The sequence below is a fragment of the Beta vulgaris genome, chromosome 6 (genome assembly GCF_026745355.1).
Source record: "Beta vulgaris subsp. vulgaris cultivar EL10 chromosome 6, EL10.2, whole genome shotgun sequence".
Lineage (NCBI taxonomy): Eukaryota > Viridiplantae > Streptophyta > Magnoliopsida > Caryophyllales > Amaranthaceae > Beta > Beta vulgaris.
The window spans coordinates 28054846-28071897 of NC_079207.1; the positions used below are offsets into that span (position 1 = coordinate 28054846).

General features: G+C 35.6%; 1 protein-coding gene across 1 annotated transcript; it reads left to right on the forward strand.

Moving 5' to 3' along the window:
- Positions 1–11664: 11664 nt before the first annotated feature.
- Positions 11665–12443, forward strand: LOC130592017 (pathogenesis-related protein 1A1-like). Its single transcript, XM_057396051.1, has one exon. It carries the CDS (start codon positions 11828–11830, stop codon positions 12287–12289), a length of 462 nt encoding a protein of 153 aa, XP_057252034.1. The 5' UTR covers positions 11665–11827; the 3' UTR covers positions 12290–12443.
- Positions 12444–17052: the final 4609 nt, after the last annotated feature.

Genomic DNA, 17052 nt, shown 5'->3' on the forward strand with positions numbered 1-17052 from the left:
CTCCGGCGACAGCGGCGGAAGGCGCGAAACTCCGGCGAATTTGGGCTCGGGTTCGTCGGTGCTGTAGCAGCGGTCTGGCGGTGCGCGCAGCAAGCAGAGGAGAGAGAAAGAACTGGGCGAGAGGAGGAGCTGAGCGAGAGAGAGAAGAAATACGGCTGGGTTGGCGCCGCGGTGGGTGGTTGTTGTTTCGCGCAGAATCAGGGGGTAGCGGTTGTGGCGACGGTGGCGGTGGGTGGTGGTGCTGCGGTGGGTGGTGGTGCTGCGGTGGTTGAACGAAAACAGAGGAGAGAGAAAGTTGCGAAAACAGAGGAATTTGAGGGTGGTTTGGGTGGCGGTTTTCCGACGAAAACTCAAATGGTTTGAGTGAATGGTTTGAGGAGATGAACATGGCTATTTATAGCCATGGTTGAGTTTCAATTTCCGCCCAAATGAATTGATGGAATTGAATTATCAAAAATGGGTTATTGGGTGATTTTGGTTGAGAAATGAATTTTATATGAATATGAGTTTGATTGAGCAAGAATAATCCATTTTAGAGTTAGAAATTCATGGGTGGGTTGTTTGAGAAAAGAAAACTGAAATGGGTCGAAGGAGAAGAAAATGTTTTTCTGTTTCTTTCAATTTCTTCTTTTTCTTTTCCTTTTTCTTTTTTTTTTTTTTTTTTTTTTTTTTTCTCTTTTTTTTTCTTTTATTTTTTATGTCATGAATTTCTTTAGTAATTAATTTGTTATTTATTTGTAACTCTTAACCATACATAATGTATACATATTTTTAACGAACTAATTATCCATTGGACATAAAATAACGAAATTCGATTATAACTAATTATTAAATGAAAAAAAATTTAGCCACTAATGATTATTATTTAATTTAAGCAAGTTTAAATTTTCCGGGATATTACACCTAACCTTAACATTTCCCCGAAATCAATTTCGGCATCTTCTTCTTCTTTGATTACAGCTCCTTTTAGCCTTAAATCTCTCCGAAAAGCTGCTGCAATATCTTTACTCATGCTCATTCAATGTCATAGCCTCTCTGTAGGTTGTAGCTTTGTAGGAGGCTCCTTTCCCCCAATTCAATTGAAAATCTCGTGTTATGGCTATAATAGCGAGAAATCATCACAATTCCCTTGAATTACTCTAAGTTACGTTAATTTTTTGGGTTTCCAGTGTGAATTTGTCCATAAAGCTTCCCAAAGTAAATTGAATTGGGTAAAGGGTTTCGTGTTCCCTCCTATTAAGTACAAGCCAACTGGTTTTTTAGGGTTTACTTTTGCTCAAGCATTAATGGTGAGTGAGTGTTCTCTATGTGGCAAGGGAGTTTTAAGTCAGTCAAGAGTGAAATTAGTTGGTTACTTTGCGATTTGGCCGGATTTATTGTGTGTGTTGCTGGTAAAGCATGCACGGGTTGGTAATTATCATCTGCTCTCCCCTGATGTAGAATTTAATGCGATGGAATTGCTCATTCCTTTGGCAAGCTCGAGTAATTTCTTAGTCCAATTTTGTCTTCAAGTCCATTATCCCTATAAAAGGGATACTCAGGTGAAATCTATTCATTCTCACTTCTCTCCTTTTTTTCATTCCTGGTTGTTAGTTATTAATTTCTCTGCAAGTTTGTTTTCATTTAAGATGAATAATTCTGGTAATTTTAAAGATGCCCTATTATCCAACCCCAACCCTAATGTTCACAGTGAGACTCCATCTCTTATTCCGCTTATCCCCTCTGATGAAGGGTGTCCTAAAAAAGATCCCCCAACCCCCTCATTCCCTGAAGCTGTTGTTTAAGACACATTACCCCAAGTGCAACATGATATCTTAGAGCTGTCTAAGACTTGCCTCTTTGGCAAAATGCTATCTAGTCATTTTGACTTGCGCACTATTATTGCAAGGACAAAGGCAGATTGGAAAACTATCAGGGGTGAGGTTAATTATATGCAAATGGGTAATGGTTGGATTTTGTTGCGTTTTGCAAACCCTCAGGGTCTTTCTCTTGTGTGGAGTGAAAGACCTTGGCACATTCAGGGAGATCTTTTTGTCCTTTCCCCATGAAAACCCTTCTCTGATCCCTATATAGAAGATATCAAATGGGTCGATTCATGGATCAGGATTCCTAGACTCCCAACTGAGTTGCTTAATTTTGACTCCTTTGCGAATCTTCTAGGTTCCAATGATATTGGTGCTCTTTTTAAGATTGACCAAAGGTCTCTTTTAAGAAACAAAATTCGTTTTGCGAAAGCATGTGTTAGAGTTGATATTCAAGGTCCTTTATAATTTGCTGAGGTAAGTAGAATTGGTGATTTGATTCATGGTTATGTGATCTGGTATGAGGATTTCTCCTCTGGTTGTTCATTTCGTGGTGAATCTGAGTATGTTATTGATGCATGTCCCCTCCTTAACTCTCCTAAAAAGGAAATTACAATCCAACTTCTCAAGAATCCTAAACAGAAAACCCTTTATGACACTCTTGCTAAGGCATCTAGGCAAGCTGGTCATGCTACCACAACTGAGCAAGCTAATGCGGTGCATGTAAAGCCTAAGTACCGTTCCAAGTCCCCTGTTGCTAAGTCGTTTCCAAAAAGTCTTTTAGCTCAGTCCCTTGATTCTGGTCTTCTCCTTACCTCCTCTACTAATGGAGTTATAATTAATGATGTTCATAAGCCTGATAACAAGTCTTCTTCTATAGCTACTACTGGCCAAGGTAAGGGTAAGGGTAAAATGATTGTTGCTCAGTCCCTTTGTTCTGATGACTCCTCTGATGATGAGGCTGTGCCCCTCTTTACTCGAGTCTCTCCTCCTCCTGTTCCTCTCATGGGGAAGATTGGAGGTGACATTGGGCCTGTCTCCCCTCCTAAGGCTCCTTTTGCTATTCAAGTGTTATGTGCTTCAGACCTGTTTGATGAGAATAAGTTTCTTGCTCTAACTTCCCCTGAGGTCCCTACTCTAGCTGATTTCTGTTATAATGAAGATGATACTGGTATTTTCTGTATTGAAGACCAAGATGATAATTCTCTTGGTGAGAATAACTCACTGCCTGAGAACTCTTTTCATTCCATCCATTCTGGTAGATCAATAGTCAGGCCAATTGAAAGATTCGGGGTGGATGCATCTCACCCAGTGGAGCTCTCTTCCCTTTCTGTTTCAGCCAAGAGGAGGATTGAAGACATGGAGGATGAGGATGATGCCTCTTGTGCCCTGAAGAGGAAAAGGAACTAAAGTTTCATGTTTAGTCTTTTGGTAGCCAATTTCCCACCTTATTGTATTAGTAAATAATGTATATTTGCTGTTGGAATATTCGTGGTTGTGTAGGAAAAAATGCCCTGAGGAACGAGGACTTTTTTCTGCATCAGAATGTCAAACATATTAATGCTATGCGAAGTTAAAACGCAATCGCCCCCTCCAGCAGTATTAAGCATTGTGGCTTCCACGCTTTTTGATGTAATCCAACAATAGGTTCTCTGGTGGATTGTGGCTAATGTGGAAAAAATGCAATTAACACCCTTTTGATCTATCTCTTATTAAAAGCTTCTAGATTATTTATTGTTTATACATTTTCTGCTTCTTATGAAGATTATGTAATTATTTTTGTCTTTGCCCCTGCCAGAAAGAGTTTAAGGGAGAATTTTGGCTTGAATTAATTAATTAATTCTTTAATTTTCCCTCCCCTTTTTATAATTGGTGATTTTAATGAAATCTCTAACATAAATGATAAGAAGGGGGCACCTATTCTTTCGGCTAGATTTGCTACGATGAATTATCTGTTAATTACCTCTCATGTATTGAAATTACCTTTTCTGGCCACGTTTTTACTTGGCGAAAAAAGAAATCTGGGTTGAACATATCTATGAAGATTGATCGGTATAGATCCACTTCCTGGATTGCGATGTTCCTCAGGCAAAGTACATCATACTAAATTATATCTTCGGACCACTGCCAAATTGTGCTAAGTATCTCCTAACCTCTAATAATAAAGCCCCCCCGTTTAGATTTGAAAAAAATGTGGTGCCTTAGGAAGGATTATGACAGTCTAGTCAAGAAAACATGGTGTAGTCACTTTGTTGGTTCACACATGTTTAGACTTGTAAAAAAGTACAAATTACTAAAAGCTAATTCCAAGGAGTGGAACAAATACCAATTTGGAATGTGTTTCCCAGCTTCGAAAGGTTATACCAGTTAAAACATATCAAGCAGATATTCTTAACTCCCCATTCATATTATCTTCTGGAAAAACAGATTTTGCTACTTAATAAACGCTCTGAATTACTTACGTTTAGTACGAATACTGGAAAAAAAAGTAAGTCTGATTATTTCGTGTGACTACTAGGCTGATATTCTTAACTCTCCGCTTGTATACGTGTGATTTTTGTGATGTAGTACTATATCTTTAATATGATTCAAAAAAATTATTGTAATATGCACCTCAGATTTTGTATCATATTGGAACGTAGAACATGTAAGCAAATAAGCATATTGAGGAAGAAATAGCGGGAGATGTCGGTGGAATATTGTCAAAAACACCTTTAAAATCCTAACTATTATTAGGTCCGGATATGTATCGGATAGAAATAAAAAATTCATTTGTTAAAAGAACACTTTATGATAATAACACTAAATAAAACTTAGTCTAGCGGTTAAGACTCTAGTTATGTACTTGAGGTCTCGGGATCAAACCCTATTACACTGCAATTTCTAAATTTTTTATGATATATATGGAGTACATGAACTAAAACTCCCTAGGGAGCGTCACGTGACACAATTTCTTGTTGACCACGACTTTAATATTATGTATAGATTAATTTAGAAAGGAATTATCTTTTGTGTGTAGTTGTATACATAATTTCAAATTGAAATAATTAGGACATGTATATATATATATATATATATTGGTGATAGAGGGAGGCAAAGTCCCTAAACTCTTTAACTTTTATTTACGTGGTAGGTTTAGAAGCAGTTATTTGAATTTGAATTGACCAACAAAACTTAAGCTTTATTTGCATAACTAAACACCATGAAAATTTAAATTTCAGAGACAACAAATTAAAAACGATATAAAAAGACATGACTAAATAAACTTTAACTCTATTAATAGTCATTCAGGTCATCCATATAATCCCCTTGAAATTCTCCAAACATTCCACAACTTCCTCAATTGTTTTGTCAATCAAAATGAAACTATTAATTTGTTTTTTGTGTATCATTTTAGCCCCAAGTTTTCTGAAATCACATGCTGAAGATGACAAAAACAGTTCTTAGAAGCTCACAACACGGCCCGTGCTCAAGTTGGGGTTGCTCCGCTTGCATGAACCAAACTTAGCGCATTCGCGCAACAGTTTGCCGATAAAGTCAAGGAAAATGCGATAACACAATGAAGTCAGTGGACCATACGCGAGAACACGCAGGGGATACGGGCATTTAGGATCACCGATGCTGTGAGCCAGTGGTGCAGCAGAAGGAAAACTATGATCAACAATCAAATGTGTGTAAGAATGGAAAGGAGTGTAAGCAATACAAACAAGTGGTTGTAAGGAGAGTAAAATTTTGGATGTGCTACTATACTTTGTGGGCTGTTGCCTTTTGTAGTTTGTGAATATGACCTCCTTGTTCAGGATAAATAGCTTTATTAAATGGCTATTTTGAGTTTCATTAAATAATGTATTTGTAATATTAAATTGTATTGTTGTTCATCCTCTTATGGTTCTCTATCTGATGAATCGTTGATGAGATGTAATAAAATTGATCTTCTGAAACAAATCAAGTCCATTTGTAATGCATACAATGATTGCCGATTTAGTGTTAAACTTTATGTTTGTGGTAGGATATGATGTAAATGATTGATTTTTATTGAATTGGCTCGAAGAAAAAAAAAGAACTATGTCGTATTATAAATTTACGGGACAATGAAATAGTTTTTTTATAGATCATTAATAGCATTGAATTAGATAAATTTTATGCAAATTTTAAAAAATACTGTACTATCACTCAAGATTTTACTTACCAAAACAAAACTTAGCTAATAAATGTTTTACTTATCTTTTATCCAAGATAGATACTTAACCATAAAAGAAATTATAAATAAACTAAATTATATTGAAGATTTACTATTATCTAGCGGAGAGTAACAACTAATTTAGAAGTAAAATAAAGAAAAACAAATTTAAAATACTCTTGTCAAAATCTTTTTATTTACAACATTAATTGTATAGTTTCTAACTACATTCGAACTTTGGCTTTCAGTTCATCACTAAACTCAAACCTCGCTTCAAATTGTCTCTCTACTTCTGCAATTGCTTCCTTTACGTCTCGACATTCATGATATTGTCCTTCCTTGTCCCCGCGGTAGAATTCAGCATGAATCCTCTTTAAGTTTCTCAAGAGTCTCACTAATTCTCCGTACTTTTCACTTTCATCTAGCCAACGCCTCGACAAAGACTTGTTATATAATGATATGTCATCAAAAGAGGCGTGTGATTGTATTTTAATCACACTTTTAGTATCATTGTCCCAATCATCTTTTGTTTTATCAACTATTAAAAGAATCCTTTCATGTGACAATTCAAGATCTAGCCCTTTTTTTAATGGTGTCACACAATCTTCTCTTGTAAGCACTTGCGAATGTGCAAAATACATCCCCTTATGATCAAGTATGTCAAGCATCTTCCTTGCATATACCCAATCTCCTCGTGTGAACATTGACAGATCGAACAATTTGTTTGCTTCCAGAAGGAACGTTTGAACATACGACCTTAACTTGGTCACCCAGTATTTTCTGTTCCATTCAAATCCCTGCCATTTAAACTTTATGTTAATAAATAAACAAATAAAATAAAACATATCATAACTTGCAAAGTAGTGTATATATGATAGAAAATATGCCTTCTTTTAAATTAATGTCGTTATGATGAAGAAAATATATGTAAATAATAGAAGTCAACAAATTCAAACTCTTAACACCAAATTTCCTAAAGTTATTTGTAATGGTTTTACTTGTTTACTACCAGCCTTAGAACAAAAAATATATATTTTATAGCATCTCTTTGTTTTTTTTTTTTTAATAACGGCGAGGAGAAGGATTCTAACACATCTCAATGTATTGAAAACTAAAATGAAAAGTAAACTACTCCTAGTCTATCAAAAAGCCACTCCTACTAACTTTGTACTAAATTGACATGTGAAAGATTACAACTCAGTATAATGCTTTTTCTTATGATCTAAAAGTATTAAAAAAAAAAAAAAAAATACAAGATATTACCTACATTACACGGACATGGTAAGTCAACATAATTATACTCCAACCTGACAAGTGACATTGTTTACATACGGGTTCTATAAACAATACTAATACACTAATAAAGCCAAAAACATAAATACCAAGGCTTAAGAGATGAGAGAGAAACTTTTAGGAAGAGAAACTCTAGGAAAAATAGAAACCTAAGAATGCGATTCACATCCCCCTAACCTTAACATTTCCCCGAAATCAATTTCGGCCTCTTCTTCTTTGATTACAGCTCCTTTTAGCCTTAAATCTCTCCGAAAAGCTGCTGCAATATCTTTACTCTTGCTCATTCAATGTCATAGCCTCTCTGTAGGTTGTAGCTTTGTAGGAGGTCCTTTCCCCAATTCAATTGAAATTTCGTGTTATGGCTTAATAGCGAGAAATAATCACAATTCCCTTTAATTACTCTAAGTTACGTTAATTTTTTGGGTTTCCAGTGTGAATTTGTCCATAAAGCTTCCCAAAGTAAATTGAATTGGGTAAAGGGTTTCGTGTTCCCTCTTATTAAGTACAAGCCAACTGGTTTTTTAGGGTTTACTTTTGCTCAAGCATTAATGGTGAGTGAGTGTTCTCTATGTGGCAAGGGAGTTTTAAGTCAGTCAAGAGTGAAATTAGTTGGTTACTTTGCGATTTGGCCGGATTTATTGTGTGTGTTGCTGGTAAAGCATGCGCGGGTTGGTAATTATCATCTGCTCTCCCCTGATGTAGCATTTAATGCGATGGAATTACTCATTCCTTTGGCAGGCTCGAGTAATTTCTTAGTCCAATTTTGTCTTCAAGTCCATTATCCCTATAAAAGGGATACTCAGGTGAAATCTATTCATTCTCACTTCTCTCCTTTTTTTCATTCCTGGTTGTTAGTTATTAATTTCTCTGCAAGTTTGTTTTCATTTAAGATGAATAATTCTGGTAATTTTAAAGATGCCATATTATCCAACCCTAACCCTAATGTTCACAGTGAGACTCCATCTCTTATTCCCCTTATCCCCTCTGATGAAGGGTGTCCTAAAAAAGATCCCCCAACCCCCTCATTCCCTGAAGCTGTTGTTTAAGACACATTACCCCAAGTGCAAAATGATATCTTAGAGCTGTCTAAGACTTGCCTCTTTGCAAAATGCTATCTAGTCATTTTGACTTGCGCACTATTATTGCAAGACAAAGGCAGATTGGAAAACTATCAGGGGTGAGGTTAATTATATGCAAATGGGTAATGGTTGGATTTGTTGCGTTTTGCAAACCCTCAGGGTCTTTCTCTTGTGTGGAGTGAAAGACCTTGGCACATTTAGGGAGATCTTTTTGTCCTTTCCCCATGGAAACCCTTCTCTGATCCCTATATAGAAGATATCAAATGGGTCGATTCATGGATCAGGATTCCTAGACTCCCAACTGAGTTGCTTAATTTTGACTCCTTTGCGAATCTTCTAGGTTCCAATGATATTGGTGCTCTTTTTAAGATTGACCAAAGGTCTCTTTTAAGAAACAAAATTCGTTTTGCCAAAGCATGTGTTAGAGTTGATATTCAAGGTCCTTTATAATTTGCTGAGGTAAGTAGAATTGGTGATTTGATTCATGGTTAGGTGATCTGGTATGAGGATTTCTCCTCTGGTTGTTCATTTCGTGGTGAATCTGAGTATGTTATTGATGCATGTCCCCTCCTTAACTCTCCTAAAAGGAAATTATAATCCAACTTCTCAAGAATCCTAAAACGAAAACCCTTTATGACACTCTTGCTAAGGCATCTAGGCAAGCTGGTCATGCTACCACAACTGAGCAAGCTAATGCGGTGCATGTAAAGCCTAAGTACCGTTCCAAGTCCCCTGTTGCTAAGTCGTTTCCAAAAAGTCTTTTAGCTCAGTCCCTTGATTCTGGTCTTCTCCTTACCTCCTCTACTAATGGAGTTATAATTAATGATGTTCATAAGCCTGATAAAAGTCTTCTTCTATAGCTACTACTGGCCAAGGTAAGGGTAAGGGAAAATGATTGTTGCTCAGTCCCTTTGTTCTGATGACTCCTCTGATGATGAGGCTGTGCCCCTCTTTACTCGAGTCTCTCCTCCTCCTGTTCCTCACATGGGGATGATTGGAGGTGACATTGGGCCTGCCTCCCCTCCTAAGGCACCTTCTGCTATTCAAGTGTTATGTGCTTCAGACCTGTTTGATGAGAATAAGTTTCTTGCTCTAACTTCCCCTGAGGTCCCTACTCTAGCTGATTTCTGTTATAATGAAGATGATACTGGTATTTTCTGTATTGAAGACCAAGATGATAATTCTCTTGGTGAGAATAACTCACTGCCTGAGAACTCTTTTCATTCCATCCATTCTGGTAGATCAATAGTCAGGCAGATTGAAAGATTCGGGGTGGATGCATCTCACCCAGTGGAGCTCTCTTCCCTTTCTGTTTCAGCCAAGAGGAGGATTGAAGACATGGAGGATGAGGATGATGCCTCTTGTGCCCTGAAGAGGAAAAAGAACTAAAGTTTCATGTTTAGTCTTTTGGTAGCCAATTTCCCACCTTATTGTATTAGTAAATAATGTATATTGCATGTTGGAATATTCGTGGTTGTGCTAGGAAAAATGCCCTAGAGGAAACGAGGGACTTTTTCTGCATCAGAATGTCAAAAAATTAATGCTATGCGAAGTTAAAACGCAATCACCCCCTCCCAGGCAGTTATTAAGCATTGTGGCTTCCACGCTTTTGATGTAATCCCAACAATAGGCTTCTCTGGTGGATTGTGGCTAATGTGGAAAAAATGCAATGTACACCCTTTTGATCTATCTATCTTATTAAAAGCTTCTAGATTTATTTATTGTTTAATACATTTATCTGCTTCTTATGAAGATTATGTAATTATTTTTGTCTTTGCCCCTGCCAGAAAAGAGTTTAAGGGAGAATTTTGGCTTGAATTAATTAATTATATTCTTTAATTTTCCCTCCCCTTTGTTATAATTGGTGATTTTAATGAAATCTCTAACATAAATGATAAGAAGGGGGGGCACCTATTCTTTCGGCTAGATTTGCTACGATGAATTATCTGTTAAGTCACCTCCCATGTATTGAAATTACCTTTTCTGGCCAACGTTTTACTTGGCGAAAAAAGAAATCTGGGTTGAACAATATCTATGAAAGATTGGATCCGGGTATAGCATCCACTTCCTGGATTGCGATGTTCCCTCAGGCAAAGTTACATCATACTAAATTATATCTTCGGACCACTGCCAAATTGTGCTAAAGTATCTCCTAACCTCTAATAATAAAGCCCCCCCGTTTAGATTTAAAAAAATGTGGTGTCTTAGGAAGGATTATGACACTCTAGTCAAGAAAAAATGGTGTAGACACTTTGTTGGTTCACACATGTTTAGACTTGTAAAAAAGTACAAATTACTAAAAGCTAATTCCAAGGAGTGGAACAAATACCAATTTGGGAATGTGTTTCGCCAGCTTCGAAAGGTTGATGACCAGTTAAAACATATCCAAGCAGATATTCTTAACTCCCCCATTCATACTTATCTTCTGGAAAAACAAGATTTGCTACTTAATAAACGCTCTGAATTACTTACGTTTAGTACGGAATACTGGAAAAAAAAAGTAAGTCTGATTATTTACGTGTGACTATCTAGACTGATATTCTTAACTCTCCGCTTGTATACGTGTGATTTTTTGTGATGTAGTACTATATCTTTTAATATGATTCAAATAAAAAGTTATTGTAATATGCACCTCAGATTTTGTATCATATTGGAACGTAGAACATGTAAGCAAATAAGCATATTTGAGGAAGAAATAGCGGGGAGATGTCGGTGGGAATATTGTAAAAAACACCTTTTAAAATCCTAACTAGTTATTAGGTCCGGGATATGTATCGGATAAGAAATAAAAAATTCATTTGTTAAAAGAACACTTTATGATAATAACACTAAATAAAACTTAGTCTAGCGGTTAAGACTCTAGTATATGTACTTGAGGTCTCGGGATCAAACCCCTATACACTGCAATTTCTAAATTTTTTTTATTGTATATATGGAGTACATGAACTAAAACTCCCTAGGGAGAGCGTCACGTGACACAATTTCTTGTTGACGCACGACTTTTAATATATTTGTATAGATTAATTTAGAAAGGAATTATCTTTTGTGTGTAGTTGTATACATAATTTCAAATTGAAATAATTAAGACATGTATATATATATATATATATATATATATATATATATATATATATATATATATATATATATATATATATATATATATATATATATATATATATATATTGGTGATAGAGGGAGGCAAAGTCCCTAAACTCTTTAACTTTTATTTACGTGGTAGGTTTAGAAGCAGTTTATTTGAATTTCCAATTTGACCAACAAAACTTAAGCTTTATTTGCATAACTAACAACCATGAAAATTTTAAATTTCAGAGACAACAAATTAAAACGATATAAAAAGACATGACTAAATTAAACTTTAACTCTATTAATAGTCATCAGGTCATTCACATATAATCCTCTTGAAATTCTCCAAACATTCCACAACTTCCTCAATTGTTTTGTCAATCAAAATGAAACTATTAATTTGTTTTTTGTGTATCATTTTAGCCCCAAGTGTTCTGAAATCACATGCTGAAGATGACCAAAAACAGTTCTTAGAAGCTCACAACACGGCCCGTGCTCAAGTTGGGGTTGCTCCGCTTGCATGGAACCAAACCTTAGCGGCATTCGCCCAACAGTTTGCCGATAAAGTCAAGGAAAAATGCGATAACACAATGAAGTCAGGTGGACCATACAGCGAGAACACGGCAGGGGGATACGGGGCATTTAGGATCACCGATGCTGTGAGCCAGTGGGTGCAGCAGAAGGAAAACTATGATCAACAATCAAATGTGTGTAAGAATGGAAAGGAGTGTAAGCAATACAAACAAGTGGTTTGTAAGGAGAGTAAATATATTGGATGTGCTACTATACTTTGTGGGGCTGGTTGGCCTTTTGTAGTTTGTGAATATGATCCTCCTTGTTCAGGATAAATAGCTTTATTAAATGGCTATTTTGAGTTTCATAAATAATGTATTTGTAATATTAAATTGTATTGTTGTTCATCCTCTTATGGTTCTCTATCTGATGAATCATTGATGAGATGTAATAAAATTGATCTTCTGAAACAAATCAAGTCTATTTGTAATGCATACAATGATTGCCGATTTAGTGTTAAACTTTATGTTCGTGGTAGGATATGATGTAAATGATATTGATTTTTATTGAATTGGCTCAAAGAAAAAAAAAAGAACTATGTCGTGTTATAAATTTACGGGAGAATGAAATAGTTTTATTTATAGATCATTAATAGCATTGAATTAGATAAAATTTAATGCCAAATTTTAAAAAACATTGTACTATCACTCAAGATTTTACTTACCAAAACAAAACTTAGCTAATAAATGTTTTACTTATCTGTTATCGAAGATAGATTACTTAATCATAAAAGAAATTATAAATAAACTAAATTAACGATTTCTATTGTATCCTAGGAGAGTAACAACTAATTTAGATACTCTTTTCAAATCTTTTTATTTACAACCCCAATTATATAGTTCTAACTACATTCGAACTTTGGCTTTCAGTTCATCAATAAACTCAAACCTCGCTTCAGATTGTCTCTCTACTTCTACAATTGCTTCCTTTACGTCTCGATATTCATGATATTGTCCTTCCTTGTTCCCACGGTAGAACTCAGCATGAATCTTCTTTAAGTTCCTCAAGAGTCCCGCTAATTCTCCGTACTTTTCACTTTCATCTATCCACCGCCTCGACAAAGACTTGTTATATGATGATATTTCATTAAAAGAGGCGTATGATTGTATTTCAATCACACTTTTAGTATCATTGTCCCAATCATCTTTTGTTTTATCAACTATTAAAAGAACCCTTTCATGCGGCAATTCAAGATCTATCCCTTTTTTTAATGGTGTCACATAATCTTCTCTCGTAAGCACTTGCGAATGTGCAAAATACATCCCCTTAGGATTAAGTATGTCAAGCATCTTCCTTGCATATACCCAATCTCCTCATGTGAACATTGACAGATAGAACAATTTGTTTGCTTCCAGAAGGAACGTTTGAACAGACGACCTTAACTTGGTCACCCAGTATTTTCCGTTCCATTCAGATCCCTGCCATTTAAACTTTATGTTAATAAATAAACAAATAAAATAAAACATATCATAACTTGTAAAGTAGTGTATATATGATAGAAAATATGCCTTGTTTTAAATTAATGTCATATATGAAGAAAATATATGTAAATAATAGAAGTCAACAAATTCAAACTCTTAACCCCAAATTTCCTAAATTTATTTGTAATGGTTTTACTTATTTACTACCAGGCTTAAAACAAAAAATATATATTTTATAGCATCTCTTTGTTTCTATTTTTTTGATAACGGCTAGGAGAAGGATTCTAACCACATCTCAACGTATTTGGAAAACTAAAATGAAAAGCAAACCTACTCCAAGTCTATCAAAAAGCCATTCCTACTAGCTTTGGACTAAATTGACATGTGGAAGATTACAACTCCCTATAATGCTTTTTCTAATGATCTAAAAGTATTAAAACAAAAAAAAAATATACAAGATATTACCTACATTACACGGACATGGTAAGTCAATATAATTATACTCCAACCTGACAAGTGACATAGTTTACATATTGGGTTCTATAAACAATACTAATACACTAATAAGCCAAAAACATAAATAACCAAGGCTTAAGAGATGAGAGAGAAAGTTTTAGAAAGAGAAACTCTAGGCAAAATAGAAACCTAAGAATGCGATTCACATCCCCCTAACCCTAATATTTCCCCCAAATCAATTTAGGCCTCTTCTTCTTTGATTACAACTCCTTTTAGCCTTAAATCTCTCCGAAAAGCTGTTGCAAGATCTTTACTCTTGTTCATTCAATGTCATGGCTCTCTGCAGGTTGTAGCTTTGCAGGAGGCTTCTTTCCCCCAATTCAATTGAAAATCTCGTGTTATGGCTATAATAGCGAGAAATCATTACAATTCCCTTTATTCACTCTAAGTTATGTTAATTTTTTGGGATTCCAGTCTGAATTTGTCCATAAAGCTTCCCAATGTAAATTGAATTGGGTAATGGGTTTCGTGTTCCCTCCTATTAAGTACAAGCCAACTGGTTTTTTAGGGTTTACTTTTGCTCAAGCATTAATGGTGAGTGAGTGTTCTCTCTGTGGCAAGGGAGTTTTAAGTCAGTCTAGAGTGAAATTAGTTGGTTACTTTGCGATTTGGCCGAATTTATTGATTGTGTTGCTGGTAAAGCATGCACGGGTTGGTAATTATCACACTAGTAGAATAAATGCTATTTGCTGCGGTGATATTGCTGCGGTTTTACCTATACACAACAATATAACACGCAAAAAGAAAAGAAAAAATAGAAATTGACAATATTGCTGCGGTTCCCGCCCAAAACCGCAGCAATATTGTCTAACGGACACTTTTTAAAAGTAATGTGGGGCCCTGAACATCAAATATTGCTGCGGTTTTCCACGTTGGATCGCTATAATATATTAAAAAAATATTTTTTAAATAAATTGCTGCGGTCCTATGTAGAAACCGCACCAATATATCTATAAAAAAAATGAAACCGTAAAAATCTTTGAGTGGGGCGCCTTTCCCCCTATCACATCTCCCTCTCTCTCATGTAAACCCTAGATATAAATTAACTGGGGCGCCTCTCTCCTCTCAAATTTCCCCTTCTCTCTGTAAACACTAAGCTCCCAGCCCTTCTCTCTCTTCCCTCCCTCACATCTCACTCCCAGAATTTCCCCCCCTCTCTCTCTCGTGTAGAATTCTGGTCGTCATCCCGCAAAAATCTCCCTCTCCTCTTCCTTTTCGTTCATTTGTCATCGGCCGTTGAAACTTAAAGCCCAAAATCCTGCTGTTCGCTCGTTTGTTGAAATCAGACCGGCGGCATCTCGTTCGTGAGTTGTTCAATTGGCGAGAGGGAAGAGGCTCATTTGCGTTTTGTCATCTCTCCTCTCTACTCTTCGTTGGCGGTTCTGTCATCATCACGCGATTTCATGAAGAGTCGAAGACTTCTTCCTTTTCCTATCGAAGATTTTCATTTCGATTTTTTCAGATTTAATTTGTGTATTTTGTCGTTTTTCTTATTATTTCAGATCTGGTTTTTTTTTATTATTGTTTTAGATAGATTTTTTTCGTTTGTTGATTATTTCGTCCAGCCGCTCGTGTCTCGCCCTTTCGCCATCACAAGCTTCAGTGGGGGAGGCGCAATTTTTGTAATTGTTTTATAATATTTTAGTAATTATTTGTGTACCAAAATACTACTTTTGAGTTGTATGATTTTGGTTTTTTATAATTTGCCTTAAATATTTTTGTTGTTCTTTTAGTTACTATAATTTTGGTTTTTTATATTCTGCCTTAAATATATTGTAATAATATATTTCAATTTGAATTTTTTATGTCTTTGAATTTTGTATAACAATTTTTTGTTAGTAGTTTCAATAAGTGTTGTTTTATTTGCTTTTAACCTTTTTGTCTTTCAAATTTGATGGCAAAATGCAATAAATTTTTTTTTTTTTTTTACCTGTACAGACCCTATTGCTGCGGTTTTTAGGGAAAACCGCAGCAATATGCTTTCTAAATCTGATATAGAATAAATATATTGATGCGATTTGGCGTAAAAACCGCAGCAATATTTGTCGATATTGCTGCGGTTTTAAACCGCAGCAATATAATTAATACCTGTTACTGCCCCCTTAATTGCTGCGCGCCCAAAACCGCAGCAATAGGGCACTTTTTAACCGCAGCAAATAGCATTTGTTCTACTAGTGTCATCTGCTCTCCTTGATGTAGCATTTAATGTGATGGAATTGTTCATTCCTTTGGCGGGCTTGAATAATTTCTTAGTCCAATTATGTCTTCAAGTCCATTATCCCTATAAAAGGGATACTCAGGTGAAATATATTCATTTTCATTCTCACTTCTCTCCTTTTTCTCATTCCTGGTTGTTAGTTATTAATTTCTCTGCAAGTTTGTTTTCATATAAGATGAATAATTCTGGTAATTTTAAAGATGCCCTATTATCCAACCCAAACCCTAATATTCAAAGTGAGACTTCATCTCTTATTCCCCTTATCCCCTCTGATGAAGGGTGTCCTAAAAAACATCCCCCTACCCCCGTATTCCCTAAAGCTGTTGTTTTAGACACATTACCCCAAGTGCAAAAAGATATCTTAGAGCTATATAAGATTTGCCTCTTTGGCAAAATGCTATCTGGTCATTTGGACTTGCGCACTATTATTGCATGGACAAAGGCAGATTGTAAAATTAGCAAGGGTGAGGTTAATTATATGAAAATGGGTAATGGTTGGATTTTGTTGCATTTCGCAAACTCTCAGGATCTTTCTCTTGTGTGGAGTGAAAGACCTTGGCACATTCAGGGAGATATTTTTGTCCTTTCCCCATGAAAACCCTTCTTTGATCCCTATTCAAAAGATATAAAATGGGTGGATTTATGGGTCAGGATTCCTAGACTCCCAACTGAGTTGCTTAATTTTGACTCCTTTGCGAATCTTCTAGGTTCCAATGATATTGGTGTTCTTGTTAAGATTGACCAAAGGTCTCTTTTAAGAACAAAATTCGTTTTGACAAAGCATGTGTTAGAGTTAATATTCAAGGTCCTTTACAATTTGATGAGGTAAGTAGAATTGCTGATTTGATTCATGGTTATGTGATCAGGTATGAGGATTTCTCCT

What these genes read in the sequence shown, in the direction of transcription:
- LOC130592017 (XM_057396051.1), top strand. Translation starts at nt 11,828, where the DNA reads ATGAAACTATTAATTTGTTTTTTGTGTATCATTTTAGCCCCAAGTGTT.